Source organism: Mirounga angustirostris, unplaced genomic scaffold, assembly GCF_029215605.1.
Source record: "Mirounga angustirostris isolate CCGP_5_RB_7025 unplaced genomic scaffold, mMirAng1.0.hap1 SCAF_1, whole genome shotgun sequence".
NCBI lineage: Eukaryota > Metazoa > Chordata > Mammalia > Carnivora > Phocidae > Mirounga > Mirounga angustirostris.
In genome coordinates, this window is record NW_026991709.1 from 149,947,742 (window position 1) to 149,974,128 (window position 26,387).

A 26,387-nucleotide genomic window follows, 5' to 3' on the forward strand; every position below is an offset into this window, starting at 1 on the left:
TGTCAGGGGAATTCTGTCAACTATGGTTGTTGCACAACTGAGAAAGACGACTCTGTTCCTGGAGAAGGGACTTAAATAAAATGGCATTCACTTCCCAAAAAAACATCGTTACCCTCACAAACTGACAGCCCCTGGAACAAAGCCGAGATCTTCCTGACTTTATTCCCTTTGCTTCTAACAAAAGTCATGTGTTTGCAGAAGTGAGGTCAAGGGTGAGGGGCACATTCTCACAGGACCTCAAGCCGGGATTCTCTCTGGCCACGGGTGTGAGGGTTTCGAAGGAGCCTGGATGTCTGGCCTGAGGCAAGAGCTGCCCCCCAGCCTGTCCTCCACCTCAGCTGTCTCCCTAGTGATGTGGCTCCCACAGGTCCTGATGTCCGTCTGCTGCATATACAGTAAGTGGAGGGGGCACTGAACAGACCAGAGCGAGGAGCCAAGAGACTGGGAAGGAATCTGCAGTCCAGACAGAACTTGGCATCAGGTACACATAGCCCTACCCTCTCAGCAGGGGCATATTCAAGTCCACCCCCATGCTGTCCTTCTCGGGGCTGAGACTAAGTCCCTCCTCACTCATTGTACTAACCACGTGGTAGAACCTTAGAGGCTCAGACACGAGGAAGCCCGTTCAAACACATCTGCAACAAGAAGTCCCAGTGGCCCAGCCCTAGGTTCCCTCACATGGTAGCCATGACCTCGGGACTGCTGAGAAGGTACCACGTGGAAGCAGAAGCACAGTGGGCTCAGAGCCCAGCCCTGAGTGTCTACACAGAGAACATCTTCTCTAAGGGCACCCCTCCCTGCAGGGGCCTTCCAAGTGGGAGGCAAATCCAGGAGCACCTCATGCCAGGGCGAAGCCAGAGGGCGGTGCGAGCTCACTGACCTGGGAACCCGTCATCATCAAGGTCGCCCAGGCTGGCGATGCTCTCCCCAAAGTGTGCGTTGTAGGCGCCATCACCACTCAGGGCCAGCTGCTCCTCGAGGGCTCCCTGGGAAACAGGATGGAGGAAAAAATGGAAAACAAAACAAAACCAGAACCAAAACAACCCCCAATAAAACCAAAGCTCCGAATGCCACCCTGGGAGCACACCCATCGACAGGAAACACCTGGGCAGGATCACGGGCACCCAAGCTTCTCTCTCCTGGTGGCAAAATAAGTCCCTTTCACCTGTGCAGCAGGAGGGTCTCCCACAGCCTGAGATGCCTTTTAGAGGGAAGAGGATTCTCAGGTTGGCCAAGGACTCCACCTCTCCTTTGTCCTGACACTCCACAAACCTACCCACCTACATACCTGTCACCACAAAATCCTCTTAGCTGCTCTTACCTTTTGTTCCCCAAAGCTGTTTTATGTGGGCATGCATATTTCTACTTTTTCCTTCCTGTCCCATTTAATACAAGTTTATAAAGCTGCTTTGCAAGGTGCGTGTTATCAGTAATCTTGACAGAGTCATGGTTCAGAAAACCCAACACCAGCGTTCTTGGCCAGGGAAGGGGTGGGGACACACACACCTGTGCCCATTATCGTGGGGCTCAGATTTGGATTTCTTGAGCAAACACCACCCAACAGAGGGAAGGGGTCAATGGTGTATGGTGGAAGTAAAAGCCATCTGAGGATACCCATTCTACCCCAAATCACTGACATGTCAGTATCAGAGTATTAAAATACAATCTAAGATTTTGAGGCATAAGAATGTCAAAACCTGCCCCAGTGTAGAGGTACTCTGGACCCACTGCCCACCCACAAGCCATCCCAGAGAGTGTCTGGCTTTAGATTGGACCTTATGACTCTCCCCATTTTATAGATGAGGAAACTGAGCCACTAATTTTAAGCTATTTGTCCACATCACACAGGCTAGTAAGTGGAAAAAAAACAAGGTCCAGGTCCATGTATCTCCAAAGTCACCATGTTTCCACTCCTCTACACCACTTCATCATCATCAACCAGACAGGGTGAGGCCCAAAAGATATAATGTCCAGGTACTCAGGGTAGCCACATGGCATTAAGATACATTGGTTGGAGGTTGGAGTGTGTGGGCACAATGTGTCTGGGGGAATTCTCCTGCTCCAAGATTCCACACCCTAATTTAGACACACTGTCGAGCTATTGCACTGTTCTCCTTACTACCTGACAAGTTCATACCTACACGAATGTTTCATTCTCCTACAAATATAGTAGCTGGTGGCCACGGAATGTAGCTGTTCTCATCTCCATATGACTACCTCATTTCTCCCCACACCTGCCTGGCCCTCTTCCTGGAATTTCCATGGGGATGCAAGTGCCAGGCATCACTGCAACAGGTCCCAGGAAGTACGTTCGTTCCCAGGTTTTAGATCCACTTTCTCAAAGAGTTTGCAAGCATCCAAGAAAGCCCAAGGCCCTAACATTCCCTGACTTCTCTTCAAATGGCTTCCTTTCTTTGTGACATCTGCCCACCTATAGTTAAACACCACTGCCCCCTCCAACTGAATGAGTTATCCAACTAGGATAACTAGCATCTTTGTCACTGCTTAAAAGTACACTTTTTTTTTTTTTAACTAGAAAGTATTACATTCTTGCTCTTTGGATAAAGATAAAACTAAAAATCTACCCAAGCCTTTCCACCCACAAAGATCTGTTATGAACATTCTCTACGTATTTTGTATATTTTTAAAGGTTCTTTGTATAGGCAGTTTTTATCCTGCTTTTCACTGATTACCTTGTAAGCATTTTCTTATGTTCGGTGACAAAATTGATGCATTTAACTCTCTTGTTGGACATTCTTAATTCTAGATGCTGAAAAGATTGTGTTTTCTCATCGGTTTCCCGCCTCACTGATGCATTGCTCCCGTCCCTGTCCCCCCAGCCCTCTACTCGGCTGCAGAGAGGCAGAAGCATCTTTCTGATGACATTACACCCCTTCCATGGTTCTGCAGGGTAAGGGACATCGTGATCACGGCCCTTGGCCACTGCACTGGCCCCCACCCAACCCCCAGAACTAAGTGGTCCTGCTGCCCCAGGCCTCAACCTGCCTGCCCAGCTGCTAGCTCACCCCTACCTGTCTGCCTAGCTCCTAGTCCTTCAAGATTCTCCCCAGCCACTGTGCCCTCTAGGAGGCTGCTCGGCTGCCCTGGGCTCATGTGCACATACTCCCAGGGAGCCAGCTGGCCTGGTTCAAATTCTAGCCCACTGCTGCTAGCTGTGTGCCGCAGGCCTCGTTTTTTATCTGAAAAATGGAGACCCCTGATACTCTGTGCACATTACATGGAAATCATTTACAAAAAACAGGCGGAATAGTTTCAGGTACAGAATAAACACTCAAAATCAAACACATTACAATTTTTCTCAATCCCTATATGTCTGCAGTGATAACACCGTGTCCAGCTTTCCATTAATGGAATATTGAGGTTTCTGAAGGTAGGAAGCAAGTCTTTTCACCTCCTCTGGGTCATGGGGCCCAGCGCACAGCCCAGCAGTGTGCTCGGTCACTCCTCGCTGGACAGATGTCCCTCTCCCGCACCCATCCACCTGGTGCCCAGCAGTGTACTCACATTTCCTCTGTTGATGTAGACGGTGACCTGCCCCTCATCCCTGATCTCAGAGAACATGGGGGCCCCCACAAGCAGGTCAGAGAGGCCGTCCGCGTTCAGGTCAACTGCACATAAGGAGGAGCCGAAGTAAGAGCCCATCTGCAACCAAGTCGAGTTGCAACAAAGCGTTCAGTGTCTGCCCTCACACAGGAGGCCCTCGCTTTCCTCTAGCCCACTGCTTTAGAAACTCTTGCCCCCAAACCCCTCAGAGGTTGTGATGGCTGTGCTGCCCCATAAGCCAGAAGGCCTGGGCCAGTGGTGAAATGCCTGACTTCCCTGGCTCCCAGCAACGATGCTGGGCCCCTGTCCACGTGAGACTGAAGCTAACTGGCTCAGAGTCCCCTCCTTGGAGCCCTACCAAGGGGAAAACAAGTGGACCAATTCCAGGAGAATAAGGTACGGTTTTTAAAAATGCAAGCTGGGGTTACAAAACAGGTTACAACCATAGTAAAAGAGCCTCCTATAACAGACATTTGACAGGGCTAACCAAGTAGGAATATGAAATTTCATAATACAAGGCAAGCATGAAAAGAAATGCTACATGGGGAAATAGATTACCCTCTCCCGGGCCTGCACAGAGCTAAAGCCAAACAGAAAGGCCTGAACTCAAGTGACAGGAGAAGGTACAGCTCCTAAGACCATGTAACGGATAAGGGAGCACAGTCAGGTTCCACTGGCTCTTCTTGAATCAGAGCTTAATCCGATGCCTATTATCGTAAACCAGAGGTCTCAAACCCAAATGGCAATGGGATCCAGGCAGGGGAGAGAAGAGGTATAAGAAAAAACAAGTAACACTGCAAGTATGCTCACAGGTGGTAAGTGACGCCTGGCTTCAGTGTCTAACAGGCAATAGGGAGTGGTAGGGCCTGTGGCAAACTGGGGCCCACACAGCCAGCTACCAGAGCCGCTCCTACCCAGCGGCAGTCAACTGCTGCCATGAGGGAGGCTGACCCAGAGAAGATCAACCTTCCCATTTTTCAAGAGAAGCCAAAATTCTAAAATTTTATTTGAGGTGCCTCTTTCTAAAATGCAGGGCAACTCGTTCATAATAAAAAAGAAGAAACAAACATAGTGGGCAGGCCAAACAAAAAGTTTTATGGGCTGCATCCTTCCCAAAGGCTGCCAGTTTGCAACCTCTGTTGGAAAGAAAAAAAAAAAAAAAAAAAGACCATTCTTTTAAAATAAATGTTTTCAGATAAAAGGGTTGTGGTTCTGCTGATGGGAACAAGCGTTTTCTTTCGGAGCTGGAGTTTGCTGGCAGCTGCCCCAGGGAGTGTGAGAGCAGTGGAGGGCACTCCGGTCCATTTCCTGCAGTGAACCCGGGGACAGGAGCCCCTCCCCAGTCCCACGCTACTTGTGCTCAACCCACCCCGCCCTGCCAACACCCATTCCCAAAGGAGAAGGGTGTAGGCAACACTTGGATTCACAGCAGAGACCAAGTTGCCAGTCACTAACTCAGTGGCCTTGCCGATCTATCTGGACTTTAGTAAAACAAACAAACAAACAAGCTGGTGAGACCCACACAAGACCCCGAGGACCAAAGTTGCTGGCTGTTCTCTCTGGCTGAGCCCCAGGGGAACTATTTGTTTTAGCCCAATGGGCTATTTAACTTGGCATCTTCATTGGTGTTCAATCAGAAATCCCTGAACGTCAAGTTTCCTATCTAAGTTTTGACATGCAAACACTTCAGATACCCTATTAACGCAATAAAACTCCTATATGTGGCAATGACATGCTTTGTGTGTGCGGGGGTCAGGGGGGCGGTGTTCCTTGATCAGAGTTCTTCCATCAGCCTGGAAATGCAGGGACCTGTGACTATATTAACATCTGGATTGTGCACATATTGATGATTTCTTAGATGTACTATATGAAGGATGTCAACCACTAAAAACTGGAACTTTGGGGTTTTGTTGTTTTGTTTTTCTTATGGTAAGGCCAGGAGACAGGACTACCCGAACAAATTCTGGCCAAACAAAAGCAGAAGTGGACCAGTGGTCGACTGAATCAGAACCCTCCCCTATGTGTGTGGCTCCAGACACAGGGGTAAAGCTACAGGCATCCTTTGAAAGCCTGGGGTCATGTCCTTTCCCTTTGAAATAATGCAGAAGTCAGAGAGGCTAGAATTTCCCATTTCTTCTTGCAAAAAGCAGAATAAGATGTATACAGAAAGTAATGGTCTTTTTTAAAATCAGAGCTCTGATCACGGGAGTAAAGCTAGAAGCCAGAGACACAGGAGGGCAAGAGTGAGTGACACAAGGAAGGAATGACTCTAGCTAGGATGGTGCAAAGTGAGGAAGTGGCATGGTCACAGAGCTGGTGGGTGAAACACCTGGTCCTCCAGTCCCCTCCCGGGGAGCCCCAACACCTCACAAGGACATTCAAGCAGATACGCAAGCCAGTCTGCCCTGGGACTCCACGTCGTGAAATCCTCAGGAAGTGTGGCTTCTCAAATGTTTACTTCTCCCTCCACCCACTCTTCTTTTTTTCTTTAAGATTTTATTCATTTGAGGGGCGCCTGGGTGGCTCAGACGGTTAAGCGTCTGCCTTCGGTTCAGGTCATGATCCCAGAGTCCTGGGATCGAGCCCCGCATCGGGCTCCCTGCTCCTTGGGAGCCTGCTTCTCCCTCTGCTTCTCTCTCTCTCTCTGTCTCTCATGAATAAATAAATAAAATCTTTAAAAAAAAAAAAAAGATTTTATTCATTTGAGAGAGAGAGACAGAGAGAGCACAAGCAAGGAAGCAGGGAGAGCGGCAGAGGGTGAGGAAGAAGCAGGCTCCCTGCCAAGCTGGGAGCCCGACAAAGGGCTTGATCCCAGACCTGGAGATCATGGCCTGAGCCAAAGGCAGATGCTTAACCATCTGAGCCACCCAGGCGCCCCCCTCTTACATCTGTTGCCCCAAACCTGACTGCAACCTGTCACAGATGGGTGGCTGTGTAAGTTGTCATCTGCCCCGGGAGGTTTTTGAGAAGGAGGGGGCACAATTATAGGCTGTTAATTACGCCAGGTTGACCGGCATTAACTGGGCCTGCCCTGGGCACAGGCAGCTGGGCGGGGGGAGTGGCGGGGGGCAGATAAAGGCAGCAGGCGAGGAGACACACAGGTGGAAATGAATATGAAGAAACTCTGAAAACTGGGTGACAGGTGTGCTCCTTCTCCACACATCACTTCAGAGTCTTTAAACAGTAGTTACATGAGGTGATGGATGTGAGTTCACCATATATGCATGGACCAAATCATCACATTGAACACCTTAAGCTCACCCAATGCTATATGTCAATTATATCTCAATAAAGCTGGGTCGGGGGGCTGGGGGAGACTCCTTTCATTTTGTGCTGTCAAACCCAGGTATGTTTGAAGGGGAGGGGGTAGGGGTCTGGGTTTCCCAGAGTAGACACACTCACCCGTTTATTATTTTTTTGTAAGAAAGACCTAAAATGTTAGGCTTAAGAGCATTCACACCCTCCTTGCTCTAGGGCTCTATCACAAATGGTGCTGTGTTATTTCTTGTCTGTCAGGGGTGCTTGGAAAACCTTTTTTGTAGAATTGCTCACAGTCCTTTTCCAGTGTGGCTGCTTTGGGGTTTTGGAAATGTTAAAATAACACAGGCCAGTGCAGTTCCCAGGGGAATGCAGAGCTGTTCTCAGGGAAAACTTTGCAAAACTCATTTGGTGATGCATTTTTTTTATTGAAAAGATTATGACAATTCTCTACTAAGTACACACATTAAGGTCGTTAAAATTGAAAAAAATAATTCTACTTGTGAGTAGGATTTGGTGAAATGAGAATATGCACCATCAGAACAGTGTGTAATGGTGCCAGGCTTTTGTAGAGCAGGTCTAACCCCCGGCAGGACCTGAACTGGGCTGGCGCACGTGGCCTACCCACAAAGAAAACAACTGTTTTCTCCCCTTTTCTTAGAGTGATGGTAGGTAAAACCACCTTCCACATTCTCCCATCTCCTGGAATCTCCCTCCCAAGTCCCAGAATCCTGTGCTTCTTCCCAGAGCTCACTAAGGCCTCCACACCAAGGCAAGCCTCCAAATTACCCCTGGCCTCCCAGCCTAAATGTGTGTCCCCAGAGAGCAGCCAATCTCCCTAAAGGATCCTGCTGGTCTGAGCCACGCTAAGGTGTGCAGGACTAACAAGCCCATGAAAAACGTGGCTTATTAATCCAGGGACTCTCTACCTGCCTTCATCTCAGACTATGGCGCAGCCTAATGGAAACGGAGAGAGCATTAGGGCCAGGACAAAGACAAGACAATGCATGCAGATAAACCTTGGCCGGGACTAATTCCAAGGCAGCCATCCCAAGCTATTTCTATTTCAAGGTTCTTGAATGGGGGGCTCAGGATGACAGGAGGAGGGGCAGCGCTGGGCCAGAGACGCAGGGAGAGAGCCATTTGCCTGCATGCCTACTCAGTTAGATGTCATGGGTTTGCTACCATACTTAACTGTGTCTGATCTCTCTGGGGTGTTGATGTGTAGGTATAAGAGAAAGGCAGATGGAAGGTCAGAGAGGTAAAAAAAAAAAAGGCAGACACACAGCAAGTTGTAATTCTGATGACTATCTGAACTATGGAAATCCTTTTTGAACTCTGTGTTGTAACTTGGTTGTGTCCAAACTCATCTTGCTACCTGTGTCCTACAATAAGCATGAATTCCACAATCCATAGGTTACACACAATGCTGAGGAGGTTAAAGCAACTGCATGCAGGGCCGCCATACAAACTTAGGGCATAGGTAGGGCCTCTACACTGATTTTCTAAAAAGTGAACCGATTCCCACAGGATGACATCTCACAAGCAAAAAGACACCAGTATCCAGAATCTCACCTTTTTACCTGATGCCTGAAAAATCTTAATTAAGGTGCCTGATCTTCGATCAGCTCTAAAAATATAAACCTATGGAAGGAAAAAAAAAAATCTAGTTAAGATAGAAGCCATGACCAAAGATATTAACCAGCATCCTCCTGAGAGTCCTACTTAAATTAAGGCCAATCAGGCACATGGCAGGTGTACTTAAGCTGGCTGATGAGGTTCCCTGCACTTAATCAACTCTGCAAAAACGAGTGTCCTTCAATCCCAAGGCACCACGCATCTCTACCACAAAGAGGATCACTGATGTAGAACTTCCCAAATGGCAGGACTACGGGAGTTCTTTTCCAAGTTGCATCTTATAGGAATAGCGTCCCATGAGAACCAGGGTAGGGAACCCTCCTGTGGGGTAAAAAGCTGCCACCCTAGTAAGAATGTGTTTGTGCCCTGGCACCAGAAAAGAATAATCCTTCAGGCCAGAGGTCTAGTCTAGGGTCCCCAGGAATGGGACAGTCGGCAACTTTGTCAACTACGACCAGTTTCCCCAGCACCTCTCACATGATCCAACTGAAAGAGGCATTTTCAGGTTCTTTGTGGTTAGCTGAATCCAGGATTCTCTGTCTGGTTCTATCAGTTATAAATACTGTTCTCATCCTAAGACCTGGCTGTCTTAAGACTATCACAAGCATCTGCAATCAGATCAAAGTTTGTGTAGCTGGTGAGAAAAGGAAGCACTGAGGCATCTGCACGGCTGTGAGCTGGGAGGCAGGCGCTGTTACCAACGCTACAGAGAAGCCTGGTCACACGCACGCAGCTTCTTTCCTGGATGACATTATCAGCGTGGGGACAGCTCTCGGTGCTTCTTCCCTCTACCATGTAGAGGAATTCATGTGACCCTGAAGGACCCACCTCTTTCCTAAAGTTATCAGAGTTCATCTGCATGCCTCCCCTGGCTCAGTGCCCTGCGTTTTTATCTGGTTTCATTCCCCGAGATCCTTTCTCCCTCGCACTAGTGTTAGCAGGGAGGGAGGCACAGATTCCAGAAACAAGAGTTGAGAGTCCTAACTCCTGCCCAGGAGGATCCAAGGAAATGACCTTCATGATGTACCAGTCAAGTCCAGTCCACTGACACGCTGGCTCAAGGCTCCAATGAACACTGGTTTTGGCTCATCTAGGCCTCTCTAAAATTCAGACCCCACTTCGCTGAGCCCCTGGAGATATGGCCGTACTCTATCCAAGGTCCACCCCATGGGCTCGGGTCCAGAGATCATTCCCTTGTTCAGAGTTTTCTATCAGAGAACCTATGGAGTTAAAAATGCAGGTTCCTGACTCAAGCAGACCTACCCAATCTAGATTTCCCATACCCTGGAGCTAAGGAATCAGCAAGCACAGTTCTTCATACTCTTGGCCCCATGGAGGCCACAATTCCTAGAGGGACCAGAAAGCCCTAGATCCATGGGGTATTTTCTATACTCTGGGCAGATCCTTTAGGAAAACTGACCTACATATCCCTAGTTCAGCCACTGGACTGAACCAGTCTTGACTCTAAAACACTGGGGAAGTAAATATGAAACTGTAGGCCCCAAGATAAATAAAGTCCTAAAGATACCTGGGACTAGACCTGGCTCTATTAAGTCCAAGTCAAAATTGGGAAGGGCTTGGCAGAGTGGAGAATTTAAATCTGGGTAGTGCCGGACACCATTCCTTTGGAGGATGCCATGATGCCAAGGGTCAGTCTTTACAGTATCACACAGAGTCAGCTGCTGAACACAGAGAACGTGCAGAGAATGGAGAGGTCTGGGAGTAGCACTCACTCTCTGATTACACTTTAAAGTACGCTCTCAAAAGTGGTTGGAAGGAGGCTGACGGGAGACTCCTCATTACTTCATCATTTACCCACCAGCCACCCAGGAGAATGTTCAGATCAAATCAATGACCAACCTCTACACCAGGGGCAGCACACCCGCCCTTGGTGTCTGACCCCGTGCTATTCCACAGACTTTTCTCCTCACCTTCCCGATGCCTTCGTCCTGGGGGGCACCTCCTACCACATCGGTGGTGGACGGGCGAGAGAAGGAGCCGGCCGTCACCGCATAGCCTGTAAGAGATGTGCATTAACCGAGGAGAGGATGAGAGAGGGCAGGGAAGAAAAAGATCCACCCGAGGAAAAAGGGTTTCAAGCAGCCCTTGTCTGGACAGTGAGGACCCAGCTAGTCTTGGAACATAACCTCCCAGGAAACAAATTATATCTGTCAGTCTTCTCGTGCTGAAATGGCTCATCTCACAAAAAGTGAGGTTCACAAAAACATGGGGGCAGGAAAGAATGTTTTCTGAGGGTCCTCTTTACAACAGGTATGCTAAATATGTTTTTTTCTTTTTGAGATATAATTTTCATACAGTCAAGTGCATACATCCGAAGTGTAGAACTCAGTGAAAGTGTCCACATGTACACAGCCATGCAATCACCACCCAGAGTGAATATAAGTACAGACCCCAAACTAGAAGGCTCCCTCCTACCCTTTCAAGTCAGTGCTCTCCTACAGGCAGCCACTCTCGTGTTTCTATCACTGTATATGAGGTTCACCTGTTCTAGAGCTTCACCCAACATAACACCTGTGACACTCATCCATGCCGAGTATAACAGCAGCTGTTTTCTCTTGTTGTGGAGCAATGGTCTGCTGTACAAAGAGATCAGAACATCTTTATTCTAGTGCTGGGCATCTGGGCTGTTCCCAGCTGTTCCAGCTTTACGATGAATAAAGCTGCTGTGAACGTTCCTATGCGTGTCTTTGGACGCCGGCAAATTTTAATTGCACAACTGTATGAGGAAGGTATGATTACTTCTCCCATTTTCCAGATGTAGGAACTGAGACTAAACATGGTTAAGTAACATGCCCCAGATACACGGCAAGATTCAGATCCAATCTAGGTGTCTCCAAAGCCTCTGCTGTTAACCACTGTGCCATCCTCCCTTCTAAGAGAAGGCAGAAAGAAGCTGACAGTGGAGGGGTGGGTATGGATGAGAAAAGACTCTGGATGCAGAAGGAATCTAGAAACAAAGGTAAAAGTTCTCTGAGCTTAGTCTAAATGTCTCCTGCTTATTGAGAGCCTTGTGGGCAGGCTGAAAGTTCTCCTTTCGCCAGCAGAGACCCTTACGGGTGGCCATATATTCCCCAAACCTTGTCTTCACCTTCAAACCCTAATGCTGTGATCACAAGCTGTTTGGATTTTGTGATGACACCATACTGTGATCAATTCTTTTTGACCCTGTGGCCCGACCACATTACCTAAGAGCATTATGAGTGATATCAAAACCTTAGGTCACCTTGAAAGCCCTGCAGCAGTAAGGGTCTCTGGTATATAGGGAGAAGCCACCGGCCCCTCAAGGTCAAAGGACCTATCCTGGACCTTAAAGCTACACCCAATGCAGCTCTGCATTTAGATTCTAGGCTCAGAAACCATAGGTTTAAGCCCCCACTCTGCTATTTACGAGCCATGTGACCTTGGCAAGTTATGTCCTTCTTTGTGCCTCAGTTTCTTTGCCTCTAAAATGCGGGTAATGATAGTTGCCTCATAAGGTTGTTTCAGGAAGAAAAAGTAGTAGTATCCAGAATGATAGCACTTAGGACATGAACTAAGGAAAAGAACCACACAAAATTTTCAAGACCACAAGCAAAGACAGCCTATCTGTCCCTCAATAGGTGCAGTGTCATGCTTGTCTGGTGGCTGTTAAATCTTATCTATTTTCTTTCTAGAAGGTTGAAAGAGTTGCGAAAATAGGAGAAATTTTTCTGAGCCTGTGATTAACCTTCAGCATTACGCTGCCATCCACGATGCTAATTTCTGGTTCTCATTATTTTTTTTTTATTCTTATGTTAATCCCCATACATTACATCATTAGTTTTAGATGTAGTGTTCCATGATTCATTGTTTGTGCATAACACCCAGTGCTCCATGCAGAATGTGCCCTCCTCAATACCCACCACCAGGCTAACCCATCCTCCCACCCCCCTCCCCTCTAGAACCCTCAGTTTGTTTTTCAGAGTCCATCGTCTCTCATGGTTCGTCTACCCCTCCAATTTCCCCCGCTTCATTCTTCCCCTCCTGCTACCTTTTTTTTTTTTCTCTTAACATATATTGCATTATTTGTTTCAGAGGTACGGATCTGAGATTCAACAGTCTTGCACAATTCACAGCGCTTACCAGAGCACATACCCTCCCCAGTGTCTATCACCCAGTCACCCCATCCCTCCCACCCCACCCCCCACTCCAGCAAACCTCAGTTTGTTTCCTGCGATTAAGAATTCCTCATATCGGTGAGATCATATGATACACGTCTTTCTCTGTTTGACTTATTTCACTCAACATAATACCCTCCAGTTCCATCCACGTCGTTGCAAATGGCAAGATCTCATTCCCTTTGATGGCTGCATAATATTCCACCGTATATATATACCACATCTTTTTTATCCATTCATCTGTCAATGGACATCTTGGCTCTTTCCACAGTTTGGCTATTGTGGACATTGCTGCTATAAACATTGGGGTGCACGTATCCTTTTGGATCCCTACTTTTGTATCTTTGGGGTAAATACCCAGTAGTGCAATTGCTGGATCATATGGTAGCACTATTTTCAACTTTTTGAGGAACCTCCATACTGTTTTCCAGAGTGGCTGCACCAGCTTGCATTCCCACCAACAGTGTAGGAGGGTTCCCCTTTCTCTGCATCCCCACCAACATCTGTCATTTCCTGACTTGTTAATTTTAGCCGTTCTGACTGGTGTGAGGTTACGGTATCTCACTGAGGTTTTGATTTGGATTTCCCTGATGCCGAGCAATATTGAGCACTTTTTCATGTGTCTGTTGGCCATTTGGATGTCTTCCTTGGAAAAATGTCTGTTCGTGTCTTCTGCCCATTTCTTGATTGGATTCTTTGTTCTTTGGGTGTTGAGTTTGATGAGTTCTTTATAGATTTTGGATACTAGCCCTTTATTTGATATGTCATTTGCAAATATCTTCTCCCATTCTGTCAGTTGTCTCTTGGTTTTGTTGACTGTTTCCTTTGCTTTGCAAAAGCTTTTTATCTTGATGAAGTCCCAATAATTCATTTTTGCCCTTGCTTCCCTTGCCTTTGGTGATGTTTCTAGGAAGAAGTTGCTTCGGCTGAGGTCAAAGAGGTTGCTGTCTGTGTTCTCCTTTAGGATTTTGATGGACTCCTGTCTCACATTGAAGTCTTTCAACCATTTGGATTCTATTTTTGTGTGTGGTGTAAGGAAATGGTCCAGTTTCATTCTTCTGCATGTGGCTGTCCAATTTTCCCAACACCATTTGTTGAAGAGACTGTCTTTTGTCCATTGGACATTCTTTCCTGCTTTGTCAAAGATGAGTTGACCATAGAGTTGAGGGTCCATTTCTGGGCTCTCTATTCTGTTCCATTGATCTATGTGTCTGTTTTTGTGCCAGTACCATGCTGTCTTGATGAATACAGCTTTGTAATAGAGCTGGAAGTCCGGAATTGTGATGCCGCCAACTTTGCTTTTCTTTTTCAACATTCCTCTGGCTATGCGGGGTCTTTTCTGGTTCCATACAAATTTTAGGATTATTTGTTGCATTTCTTTGAAAAAAGTGGATGGTATTTTGATGGGGATTGCATTGAATGTGTAGATTGCTCTAGGTAGCATTGACATCTTCAGCATATTTGTTCTTCCAATCCATGAGCATGGAACGTTTTTCCATTTCTTTGTGTCTTCCTCAATTTCTTTCATGAGTATTTTATAGTTTTCTGAGTACAGATCCTTTGTCTCTTTGGTTAGATTTATTCCTAGGTATCTTATGGTTTTGGGTGCCATTGTAAATGGGATAGACTCCTTAATTTCTCTTTCTTCTGTCTTGTTGTTGGTGTATAGGAATGCCACTGATTTCTGTGCATTGATTTTATATCCTGCCACTTGACTGAATTCCTGTATGAGTTCTAGCAGTTTTGGGGTGGAGTCTTTGGGGTTTCCCACATAAAGTATCATATCATCTGCAAAGAATGAGACTTTGACTTCTTCTTTGCCCATTTGGATGCCTTTTATTTCTTTTTGTTGTCTGATTGCTGTGGCTAGGACTTCCAATACTATGTTGAATAGCAGTGGTGATAGTGGACATCCCTGCTGCGTTCCTGACCTTAGGGGGAAAGCTCTCGTTTTTTTCCCCATTGAGAATGATATTCGCTGTAGGTTTTTCATAGATGGCTTTTATGATATTGAGGTATGTACCCTCTATGCCTATACTCTGAAGAGTTTTGATCAAGAAAGGATGCTGTACTTTGTCAAAAGCTTTTTCTGCATCTATTGAGAGGATCATATGATTCTTGTTCTTTCTTTTGTTAATGTATTGTATCACATTGATTGATTTGCGGATGTTGAACCAACCTTGCAGCCCAGGGATAAATCCCACTTGGTCGTGGTGAATAATCCTTTTAATGTACTGTTGGATCCTACTAGCTAGTATTTTGGTGAGAATTTTTGCATCGATGTTCATCAGGGATATTGGTCTGTAATTCTCCTTTTTGATGGGGTCTTTGTCTGGTTTTGGGATCAAGGTAATGCTGGCCTCATAAAATGACTTTGGAAGTTTTCCTTCCATTTCTATTTTTTGGAACAGTTTCAGAAGAATAGGTATTAATTCTTCTTGAAATGTTTGGTAGAATTCCCCTGGGAAGCCATCTGGCCCTGGGCTTTTGTTTTTTGGGAGATTTTTGATGACTTTTTCAATTTCTTTAGTGGTTATAGGTCTGTTCAGGTTTTCTATTTCTTCCTGGTTCAGTTTTGGTAGTTGATACATCTCTAGGAATGTATCCATTTCTTCCAGGTTATCTAATTTGCTGGCACAGAGTTGCTCATAATATGTTCTTAGAATTGTTTGTATTTCTTTGGTGTTGGTTGTGATCTCTCCTCTTTCATTCATGATTTTGTTGATTTGGGTCATTTCTCTTTTCTTTTTGATAAGTCTGGCCAGGGGTTTATCAATCTTGTTAATTCTTTCAAAGAACCAGCTCCTAGTTTCATTGTTCTGTTCTACTGTTCTTTTAGTTTCTATTTCATTGATTTCTGCTCTGATCTTTATTATTTCTCTTCTCCTGCTGGGTTTAGGCTTTATTTGCTGTTCTTTCTCCAGCTCCTTTAGGTGGAGGGTTAGGTTGTGTACTTGAGACCTTTCTTGTTTCTTGAGAAAGGCTTGTATTGCTATATACTTTCCTCTTAGGACTGCCTTTGCTGCATCCCAAAGATTTTGAATAGTTGTGTTTTCATTTTCATTGGTTTCCATGAATTTTTAAAATTCTTCTTTAATTTCCTGGTTGATCCATTCATTCTTCAGTAGGATGCTCTTTAGCCCCCATGAGAAAGGCTTGTATTGCTATATACTTTCCTCTTAGGACTGCCTTTGCTGCATCCCAAAGATTTTGAACAGTTGTGTTTTCATTTTCATTGGTTTCCATGTATTTTTTTAATTCTTCTTTAATTTCCTGGTTGACCCATTCATTCTTCAGTAGGATGCTCTTTAGCCTCCATGGATTTGAGTTCTTTCCAACATTCCTCTTGTGACTGAGTTCTAGTTTCAAAGCATTGTGGTCTGAAAATAGGCAGGGAATGATCCCAATCTTTTGGTACCGGTTGAGACCTGATTTATGACCTAGGATGTGATCGATTCTGGAGAATGTTCCATGGGGACTAGAGAAGAATGTGTATTCTGTTGCTTTGGGATGGAATGTTCTGAATATGTCTGTGAAGTCCATTTGGTCCAGTGTGTCATTTAAAGTCTTTATTTCCTTGTTGATCTTTTGCTTAGACGATCTGTCCATTTCAATGAGGGGGGTGTTAAAGTCCCCCACTATTACTGTATTGTTGTCAATGTGTTTCTTTGCTTTTGTTATTAATTGCCTTATATAATTGGCTGCTCCCATGTTAGGGGCAGAGATATTTACAATTGTTAGATCTTGTTGGATAGACCCTTTAAGTAGGATATAGTGTCCTTCCTCATCTCTTATTACAGTCTTTGGTTTAAAATCTAATTTGTCTGATATAAGGATTGCCACCCCAGCTTTCTTTTGGTGTCCATTAGCATGGTAAATGGTTTTCCACCCCCTCACTTTCAATCTGGGGGTGTCTTTGGTTCTAAAACGAGTCTCTTGTAGACAGCATATTGATGGGTCTTGTTTTTTAATCCAGTCTGATAACCTGTGTCTTTTGAATGGGGCATTTAGCCCATTTACATTCAGGGTAACTATTGAAAGATAGGAATTTAGTGCCATTGTATTGCCTGTAAGGTGACTGTTACCATATATTGTATGTGTTCCTTTCTGGTCTATTTTGCTTTTAGGCTCTGTCTTTGCTTAGAGGACCCCTTTCAAGATTTCTTGTAGGGCTGGTTTTGTGTTTGCAAATTCCTTTAGGTTTTGTTTGTCCTGGAAGGTTTTTATCTCTCCTTCAATTTTCAATGACAGCCTAGCTGGATATAGTATTCTTGGCTGCATATTTTTCTCATTTAGTGCTCTGAATATATCCTGCCAGTCCTTTCTGGCCTGCCAGGTCTCTGTGGATAGGTCTGTTGCCAATCTAATGTTTCTACCATTGTAGGTTACATATCTCTTCTCCCGAGCTGCTTTCAGGATTTTCTCTTTGTCTATGAGACTCGTAAGTTTTACTATTAGATGTCGGGGTGTTGACCTATTTTTATTGATTTTGAGAGGGGTTCTCTGTGCTTCCTGGATTTTCATGCCTGTTTCTTTCCCCAAATTAGGGAAGTTCTCTGCTATAATTTGCTCCATTATACCTTCTGCCCCTCTCTCTCTTTCTCCTTCTGGGATCCCAATTATTCTAATGTTGTTTCGTCTTATGGTATCGCTTATCTCTCGAATTCTGCCCTCATGACCCAGTAGTTGTTTATCTCTCTTTTTCTCAGCTTCTTTATTTTCCATCATTTCATCTTCTATATTACTGATTCTCTCTTCTGCCTCCTTTATTCTAGCACTTAGTGCCCCCATTTTTTATTTCACCTCATTAATAGCCTTTTTGATTTCTACTTGGTTGGATTTTAGCTCTTTTACTTCTCCAGAAAGGGTTTCTCTAATAACTTCCACATTTTTTTCAAGCCCAGGTAGTATCTTTAAAGTGATGATTCTGAACTCTAGATCTGACATCGTACTAATGTCCATACTGAGTAGGTCCCTGGCAGTCGGTACTACCTCTTATTCTTTTGTTGAGGTGATTTTTTCCGTCTTGTCATTTTGTGCAGAGGAGAATAGATTAATGAGAGAACAAAATGCTAGCAGAGTAACAACGTCCCCAGAAAATATACTCTAAACAAATCAGAAAAGACCTGAAGCAGTGGAAAAAGAAATGGAGAGAGAGAAAAAAGAAAAAGATAAAAACAAACAAAAACAAACAAAACAAAACAACAACAAAAAAACCCAGAATGTGATCAAATATGATCAGGCTGGTATATAGATCAGTGCCACACACTAGATTTGGGGTGTATTTTGGTCTTTTAGAAGAAAGTGCCTCCCAAAATTTTAAAGAAAGAAAAACTTATATATGTACAAAAATAAGGGTTGATATGATGAAGGGATAGAATATGACTGTAAAGATGGAAATTATAAAAAAATTTATAAAAGGAATTGATAAGAAGTTGTTTGAAAAAAGAAAGAAGAGGATTTAAAAAAAGAAAAAAGAAAAAAAAAAGGGAGAGAATGTGATCAGGCAGGGGAGTAGAAAAAACCATATACTAGAGATTTAGGGTATATTTTAATCTGTTAGAAGAAACTATCTCAAAATTTTAAAGAGAGAACAACTTATATATATATGCCAAAAATACGGGTAACTACTATGAAGGGATAGAATATGACTCTAAAAATGAAAAATAAAAATGTTTTTTAAAAAAAGGGATTGATAAGATGTTGGTTGAAAAGGGGAAAAAGAAAAATTCAAAAAAAAAAGAAAAGAAAAAAAGACAGTTAAAAAAAATTAACTTTGAAAGACTAAAGAATCATGGTAAAAAAGCCATGAATTCTATGTGCAGTATTCCCCTAGCGCTGGAGTTCTGCCATTCTCATTGATCAGTAAACTTGGTCTTGGCTGGCTGTTCTCGCTGATCTTCTGGGGAGGGGCCTGTTGCCGTGGTTTCCAAATGTCTTTGCCGGAGGCGGAATTGCCCCGCCCTTGCCCCCTCCCAGCTAAGTTATCTGCTTGGGTTTGCTCTCTGGAGCTTTTGTTCCCTGCGAGCTTTCCGTACAGCTTTGGAGGCGGAGAGTGAAAATGGCGGCCTCCCAATCTCTGCCCCATAGGAGCCGAGAACTCGGGGCCCCGCTCCTCAGTGAGCCCCCAGAGAAAAGCTGTCAGTCACTCCCGCCTCCCCGGTCTCCGGCCGCACTCCGCGCTCACCCGGCCTGTGACCGAGCATTTCTATCTCTGGCACCCGACCCCGGGTGGAGTCTCCAAACCCAGCAGATCCCTGCGGTGCACTCCTGTGCGGCTCCTCCCAGGGGAGGAAGGTGAGTCTCCCCGGATCTGCCGCTTGTTGGGTCCCTGCTGGAGGAGCAGTGGCCCGACTGTGCTGCGGATCACGGTCTATGGCCACCCCGAGCTGAGAGCCCGCGCCTGGGCTCCGCCTCTGCAGCTGGATTCCCTGCTCCGTTACCTGGGAGCTCTGCCGCACTCAGGCACCCCCGGTCTGTCTGTGACCCCGAGGGTCCTGAGACCACACTGTCCCAGAGGGTTCCACCCCCCGCTTAGCCACCAGAGTGACGTCCCTCGGCGGAGCAGACTTTTAAAAGTTCCAATTTTGTGCTCCGTGGCTCTATCACTTGCCAGAAGCGGCCGACGGAGGCCCCTCCCCTGCCATCTATCCTCCCGAATATTGCCTCGGATTCACTTCTCTGCACGTCCTACCTTCCAGAAAGTGGTCGCTTTTCTGATGAGAGAGTTGTTGCTATTCTTTTCTTCGATCTCCTGTTGAGTTTGTAGGTGTTCAGAATGGTTTGATCCCTATCCAGCTGAATTCCTGAGAGGACATGAAATCCAGGTCTCCTACTCCTCCACCATCTTGCTCCGCCCTCCTTATTATTTCTTTTTTAAGGAGAGGGAGAAGCAGGCTCCTCACTGAGCAGGGCGCCCAATTTGGGTCTCGATCCCAAGACCCTGGGAGCATGACCTGAGCCCAAAGCAGACACCCAACTGACTGAGCCACCCAGGCACCCCCGGTTCTTACTATTTCTATTTGCAACTGGTGTGACCAGGAAGCAGAGACCACAACCAAAGAAATACCATGGAAAACCAGAATTGTACTGCACTCATTTTGTATCTGAACTTAAGTAATTGCTCAAATAAGAAAAAACTGTTGCTTCCTTGGAGGTCCAACTGTCAGCTCTGTAATTAAATCACAGTTTTATTCAGACCCCTCCTTTGTTCTCTAACCACTAGGTGTGAGGCTCGATATAAGGGGCCCTGGCTAAGAGCATACCTAATTAGAACAATAGACGTGAAAGCCAACAACTCTTCTTTCCACCAGTAAAGCAACAATTTGTGAGCCAGGTGAGAATCGCTCCCATTTCCCCTTCTTACCTGTCATGTCCCTGAGCTACTCACCCAGGTAAGTGTACCGTCTGTTCATGATTGCTTCATCGTTCAGTTTGAAATAGGTGTTGTCCGTAAGGTTCAGCACTTTGACTGTGCCGGCCCAATAAAATGACCCTGGGGCACCCATCACCACCAGCTCCTACCAAAGAGAAACCCAAAGGTAAATAAACAGAGAAGGAAGCTGAGGAGGGGAGCAGGTGGTACAATGAGAAACACAGCCACAGCCAACAACTCAAAGATACCTCACATGAAGGACTTTCTTCAGCTGAGCAACAAAAACAAAACACCAGATTCCTTGGCATTATGGAATCCATCATACATGCAGGGTCATCAGGAATAAAGACGAAGATAGCCGAGCAAGGTGACAGAATGAGGAACATACCAGGTTCCTATGCTACCCACAGATAAGCTCTTGCGTACTTCCTCACCTTCACAACGGGATCAAATCAGGATATGACAAATATTGCACGTTGTCCTAAATTGCAGAATTCCAGGAAACAGTGCTCATGAAAAGACACCACCCCCTCACCCAGCCTGGCCCCCAACCCCACCTGCCCCATACAGAGCAAGGAGAAAACAATGACCAGAAGCATCTTTGCAAAAAACCGTGCACTAACACTCCAAGGAAATCCCCGCCCCCCACCAGTCCTCGCTCAGGATGCCCTTCTCAGAGAATAGAATCTGGATGCAAAAGGAATGTAGAAACAAAGGTAAAAGTTGTCTGAGCTTAGTCTAAATGTCTCCTGCTTATTGAGAGCCTTGTGGGCAGACTGAAAGTTGCTTTTGGGGCCACTGTGGCCCATTGCAAAATCACAACAAAATCAAGAGAGCAGAGAGGCACACCAAGGGAAGGACAGAGACTTTTGACAGCCAGAGACAGCACTGCTATTAAAAACAGACCCAAGGAGCGCCTGGGTGGCTCAGTCGTTAAGCGTCTGCCTTCAGCTCAGGTCATGATCCCAGGGTCCTGAGATCGAGCCCCGCGTGGGCTCCCTGCTCCGCAGGGTGCCTGCTTCTCCCTCTTCTACTCCCCCTGCTTGTGTTCCCTCTCTCTCTCTGTCAAATAAATAAATAAAATCTTTAAAGAAAAAAAAAACAGACCCAAGAGGGGCACCTGGGTGGCTCAGTCAGCTAAGTGTCCGACTCTTGGTTTTGGCTCAGGTCATGATTTCATGGGTCATGGGATCTAGCCCTGCACTGAGCCCTTGGGATCCATGCTCAGTGGGGAGTCTGCTTGAGATTCTCTCCCTCTGCCCCTCTTCCCATTCGCGTGTGCATGCTCTCTCTCCCTAAAATAAATAAATAAATCTTAGGGGAAAAAAAAGACCCAGAAACACAAAGACACAGTGGTCTCCAGCATTTGCATCAGGGGCAAATAGCCCTGTGCCCTCAATGGGGCCAAGAGCAGGTTTGTGCTACAAAACCATCTAATGAGCAATACTGATGAGAATCCCAAGTGCTTCCAAATGATGCACCTACCTAAGGAAGTCAGCACAGATAACTACATGCCTTCACCCAAAAGAATAGGCATCATCACTATGCTAAAGAAAGTTGGAAATGATCTAGGGGCGCCTGGGTGGCTCAGTCATTAAGCGTCTGCCTTAGGCTCAGGTCATGATCCAGTGTCCTGGGGTCGAGCCCTGCATGGGGCTCCTGGCTCAGCAGGAAGCCTGCTTCTCCCTCTGCCCCTCACCCCTGCCCGTGCTTTCTCTCTTTCAAGTAAATAGGTAAAATCTTTAAAAAAAAAAAAAAAAAAAGTTGGAAATGATCTACACATCTAGCCGCTGGCATCCTAAATCACGGTACGCCCATTCAACAGCATCATGCAGCAGTAAAAACGCTGTAGATGTAACAGCACTGAGACAGGGCCACAAAGTGCTGAGTTAACGAGGACAGACCAAATAACATGCAGACTATGATCACGTTTTATAAATGGAAAAAAAAATGTGTACAGACAGACAAAACAGAGACCAGAAGGAGAAGCCCCAAACGTTTATGGTTTTTTTCCACTGGGTGACAGGATTACAGGGATCCCTCCTCTCCCCCCTTCTTCTGTCACTCTCTCTTTCTCTGTGTCTCTGACTCTCTCTCTCATCCCTAAAATTTATTTTGTGCTTTTCAAAATCCTATTTTTTATTTTTTAAAAGATTTTATTTATTTATTTGAGAAAGAGAGCTCAAGTTGGGGGGAGGGGCCAGAGGGAGAAGCAGACTCCCCACTGAGCAGGGAGCCCGATGCAGGGCTTGATCCCAGGACCCTGGGATCATGACCTGAGCCGAAGGCAGCCGCTTAACTGACTGAGCCACCCAGGCACCCAGTGTTTCTTCAAAATTCTAGAACAATGATTAAACACTGACAAGGAAGTCACCTCAGAAAACACACAACACATGCAAAATGGAGCACACACTGTGTGGAAACTGTTCTGAGGAGAGGTGCCCACTGCCTCCTTTCATCCACTGGATGACCCCGGCTGAGGCTTTCATTCCTTCCTTCCCCAGCAGGGAATCCCTTCTTTTGATTATCTATCAAAATGTCTACACTGCAGTAAGAAACAATAAAAATTATTTTCCTAACAGAATCATTAATTTTTCATTCAATAATATTAAGCATCTACTATCATGTATGAAAGCTTATACTAGATACACAGATCAATAAAGTCCCTTTGTATGACATTCCCAGGGGAAGACAACATGGAAACATACAAAATATTTTAGAAAAAAAATTCTATCCAAAAGGGTTCAAATAAAGACAATTTCAGGGGAAACCCCTCAGCAGCACAAAAACCCTATAAGTGCAGACCATACAGACAGTGGACACCAGACGCCGCAATGTCATCGAGGCCTCTCAGTGCGAAAACACACCCACCGCTCCCTTGGCCCTTCGAGTTCTATTTCAGAAACGTCCATCCAGGCTGACCCCTCTCTGCAGAGCTGGCCTCACCACTGTCAGAAGCTCCTGCTTTCTGACAAGTCCCTGAAGGCTAGATCTTACTACAGGGATCCTGAGTTTCTGATGACAATAGAAAGTCACACTGAATTCCCAGAGAGCAAATGTCTGAACAAGCCAGAGCCATCTAAAGAGAAAGAAAAGAAAGAGCTCACAGGCAGGACAGCACATGTGCAACCGTGGTGGCAAGAGGGCAACGCTTTGAACGACGCATGTGCTGTGGTCCATTTGGGAAAGAACCTTAAACAGGAGGGTGTGAGCACAGACAGAAGACAAGCCACCAGATCCTGCCTGAATGGCGTGTTGCTGGTGATTCGGGAAGGTGGAGACCAGGAAAGACTGTGGAGGGACACTGCATTCAGGTTCTGAGGTCCTAGCCACACCCCCAAGGGAGCTGTTGATAAGTTGGACATTCTGAGGCATCTCACTGTTTTATAAAAACATATCACTTCCTGCACTCAGAGTTCATCACTGAAAAAATAGGTGGTCAGTGCATTCATTCACTCCTGCCCCTATACTCTTCTGTATAAGGGGCTGTGCTAGTTCTAGAAGGAACATTAGACAAACGATCAGTTCATCAGAGGAGAGAGACTTTTTCCTTGGCCTTGAGCTCAGAAAGGAATTTGGAATCGGGTGTCCAAACACACAGGGCATGGAAGAACATAACGACCATTGGCCTCAACACCTGTAGTACACAGCATATATAGAGCTTTCTCCACCTGCAGCTCTTCATAAGCCAAAGCCCTGAGCATGACCAGAGACCCATAAGGCTCTCTGGTACACCAGGTGGTAGACACATTGTTTTCTGATGATTTAAATCAATCCAATCCATGAGAGCTTCATGTCTAACATATCCCCACACCCGCTCTCTCAAACACCACAAAGAGGTTAAGACAAGGTAATCGCTCTCCTCAAAAACCTTTAAACCAAAGCTATTGTCTGTCTGCCCTCTCCTCTTCGTGCTCATGCCTCCTTCTCCCTTGGTTCAAACTAGAGAACCTGAGGCTGAGCCTGAGACCCGCGGGGCTGGGGCTGGGGCTGGGGCAGAGGAGGGGCAGGAAAACAGCGTCATCCTGGAACTCCCTGTATTTGGTTTTCCCATCCAGTAGAGATGATGCCTGTGCCCTTTGTCACTGTTCACCAGTGCCAGGAAAATGGTGTCATTGCTTAGCTCCCCACCACCCAGGAACAGCCAATGCAAACGGCACACAGAAACACAAGCTTCTCTGCAAGCCAAAGGCCACACCACCTAACTCCCATGTGGAATCCCTTCCATAAATAGTGCGGGCCTTTTCCCAAGGTACATTTATTAGCAGAACCTCCAGAGGCATAGGGGCATGTGGGTGTGCCTGAGAAGCCACGGACTTTTCTCTGTACGCCGCTGCAACCTGGTGCGAGTGGGGGAGGGGGGCAGAGGGGCACTCAGGATCTACAGCAGAAGTCTGCACCCCAGACTTCTACCCAGATGTCTCCAGGCTTCCATGGCAGTGCTCCAATGCTGGCGGGTTGGTCCATGTCTTCTCTTGCTACTCACAAGTATCTGTCTTTGTCACCCTAGGCTACAAAAATAAATAAGGTTCCCAGGAAGCTCTCCTTTATCCTCAGTGGCAGGCTAAAACTCACATGGCATCTGTAGCTCAAACAGCTTTGGTAACCCCTGGGTCACAGACCCTCAGGTCAAGCAGGCACCTCGGGCCAGACTACTTGGGAGCCACATGGCTGCATCTGGAAGGCCACAGAAGCACATCCAGCTTGAGGGGTAGCTGCCTGCCCTGTGCAGGGACAGCCCAGTCCACAGCGAAAGCCAGCCCAAGTAACGGGGTCAGCAGGAGGGCAGGGGAGGGGAAAAGTGCTGCCTGACCCCTTCAACCACATTTCCTGCTCAGCCTCCAACAGCTGATGTTCCAGAAACAAGAGAGGCAATGAGTTCAAAGACCTCCTGTTTAGGGAGGCCAAAGCTCAGGGCAGCCAGAAGACAGTGGCCGGGTCAGAGGACTGAGCCTCCCACTCACTGGCCCCACAAATGCCCATCCATGTACCACGGCCCCACTGCTGTTTGCCCACGGTTCCCAGAGCCTGGAGTTTCAATAGGTCCTCTCGTTCTTGCTCACCTGGAGCTTGCGCAGGCCCCTGGGCTCCCCTCCACCCCTGCCCTTTCTGCTCTTCCCACCAAGCCCTCCTTCTACCCAGCCCCAATGCCCTGTCTTCCCTGACCTTCTGCCTGGTGAGACCATAATGACACCCCCTCCCTGGGAACTCCTTCTGTCCCTCAGTTCTCCATCAACATCTCTGATGAGTTCTCATTTCTGCAATGAGTCTACTTTTTCTCTTTCCACTGTCGAAAGGAGGTCCCCTCCCCCGCAACCCCCAGCTCCACCCTGAGCACACCAGTCCCCTCAGAGAGGTACTAGCAATGACCAAATCAGAGCTTCCAACTCAGGTTGGGTTCTGGTCCCCGTATCCAAGTATCTTTTAAAAACACCTACAAGTGTCCCATCCATCACCTCACACTGCATGTGTTGAAAGTAGGCCCATTCGTTGACCTTCCCCAATGATTCTTCTCTAGACAGGCTTCTTCCCACTGGGGCATCACTGTTCTTCAGAACCCTGCCTTAGAACCTACTTCTTCCATCCCACAGTCCTCTGGCCACCCAACCCACTGATACTGCCTTAATATTCTCCAATTCCCCTGGTCATTTTTTATTCCTGTTGTTTTGTAGCTGGACCACATCATAGCCTCATACCTGGCCTCCCTCCTGGCGCTCCCACTTTTAAAGTCCTGGGCACACCAGCCCGCAAGGTCTCTCTCTCCCAGCACTGCACCCATGGTGCCCATCACCTGCTTGTGGACTTACAGTGGTGCCCTGTTGCCTCTTGGGCAGAGTCAGACTCTGCTAGACTTTACCAGAGAAACAACAGCCACGGAGGTTATATAATCTCAGTGTGCACAGAGATGGAAGGAGAGCATGAGCTCGGCATATGGCAGGATGGTACTTCAAATCAATGGGGATAAGAAAACCTGGTTAGCAGGCCAATATGAGAACAATCAACTACACATTTAGGAAAACAATGCAGTTTGTTTCTACCATATAATGTTTGCAAAAAGAAATCCAAGATGTATTGAAGAGAGAAATCTTAAAAAAAAAAAAACTGTAAAAATTCTAGAAGAAATTATAGGTAGATATTTCATATTCTTAGGAGAGGGATGATCTTTCTGAGAAGTCTAGAATCCAGAGAGAAAATGATTGATGGATTTGACAAACATGACTGTGGGACAGCAGTACAATAAAGACACCAGAAGCCAACTCAGACTGATAAAAAAAATTTACAACACATATAAGAAATAAGACATTAGTGTTGAAACTATCTTGCAAGTTCCTAAAAATTAGTTAATCAAAAATAAGAAAAAACAAGAGAATAATGGGCCAAGAACATAAACAAGC

The 26,387-nt window shown here is 46.1% G+C and overlaps 1 protein-coding gene across 3 annotated transcripts in view; it reads right to left on the minus strand.

Annotated features, from left to right (window-relative positions):
• ITGA9 (integrin subunit alpha 9) overlaps window positions 1–26,387 on the minus strand; it is a 344,586-nt gene that overhangs the window by 275,387 nt on the left and 42,812 nt on the right. For all 3 annotated transcript variants that reach the window (XM_045904051.3, XM_045904049.3, XM_054504511.2), the window contains exons 6-10: window positions 20,008–20,137; window positions 10,392–10,477; window positions 8,398–8,466; window positions 3,526–3,663; window positions 881–986 (exon numbers count right to left, since the gene is read on the minus strand). In XM_045904051.3, coding sequence (XP_045760007.1) covers window positions 881–986; window positions 3,526–3,663; window positions 8,398–8,466; window positions 10,392–10,477; window positions 20,008–20,137 — 529 coding nt within the window. The remainder of the gene's footprint in view (window positions 1–880; window positions 987–3,525; window positions 3,664–8,397; window positions 8,467–10,391; window positions 10,478–20,007; window positions 20,138–26,387) is intronic.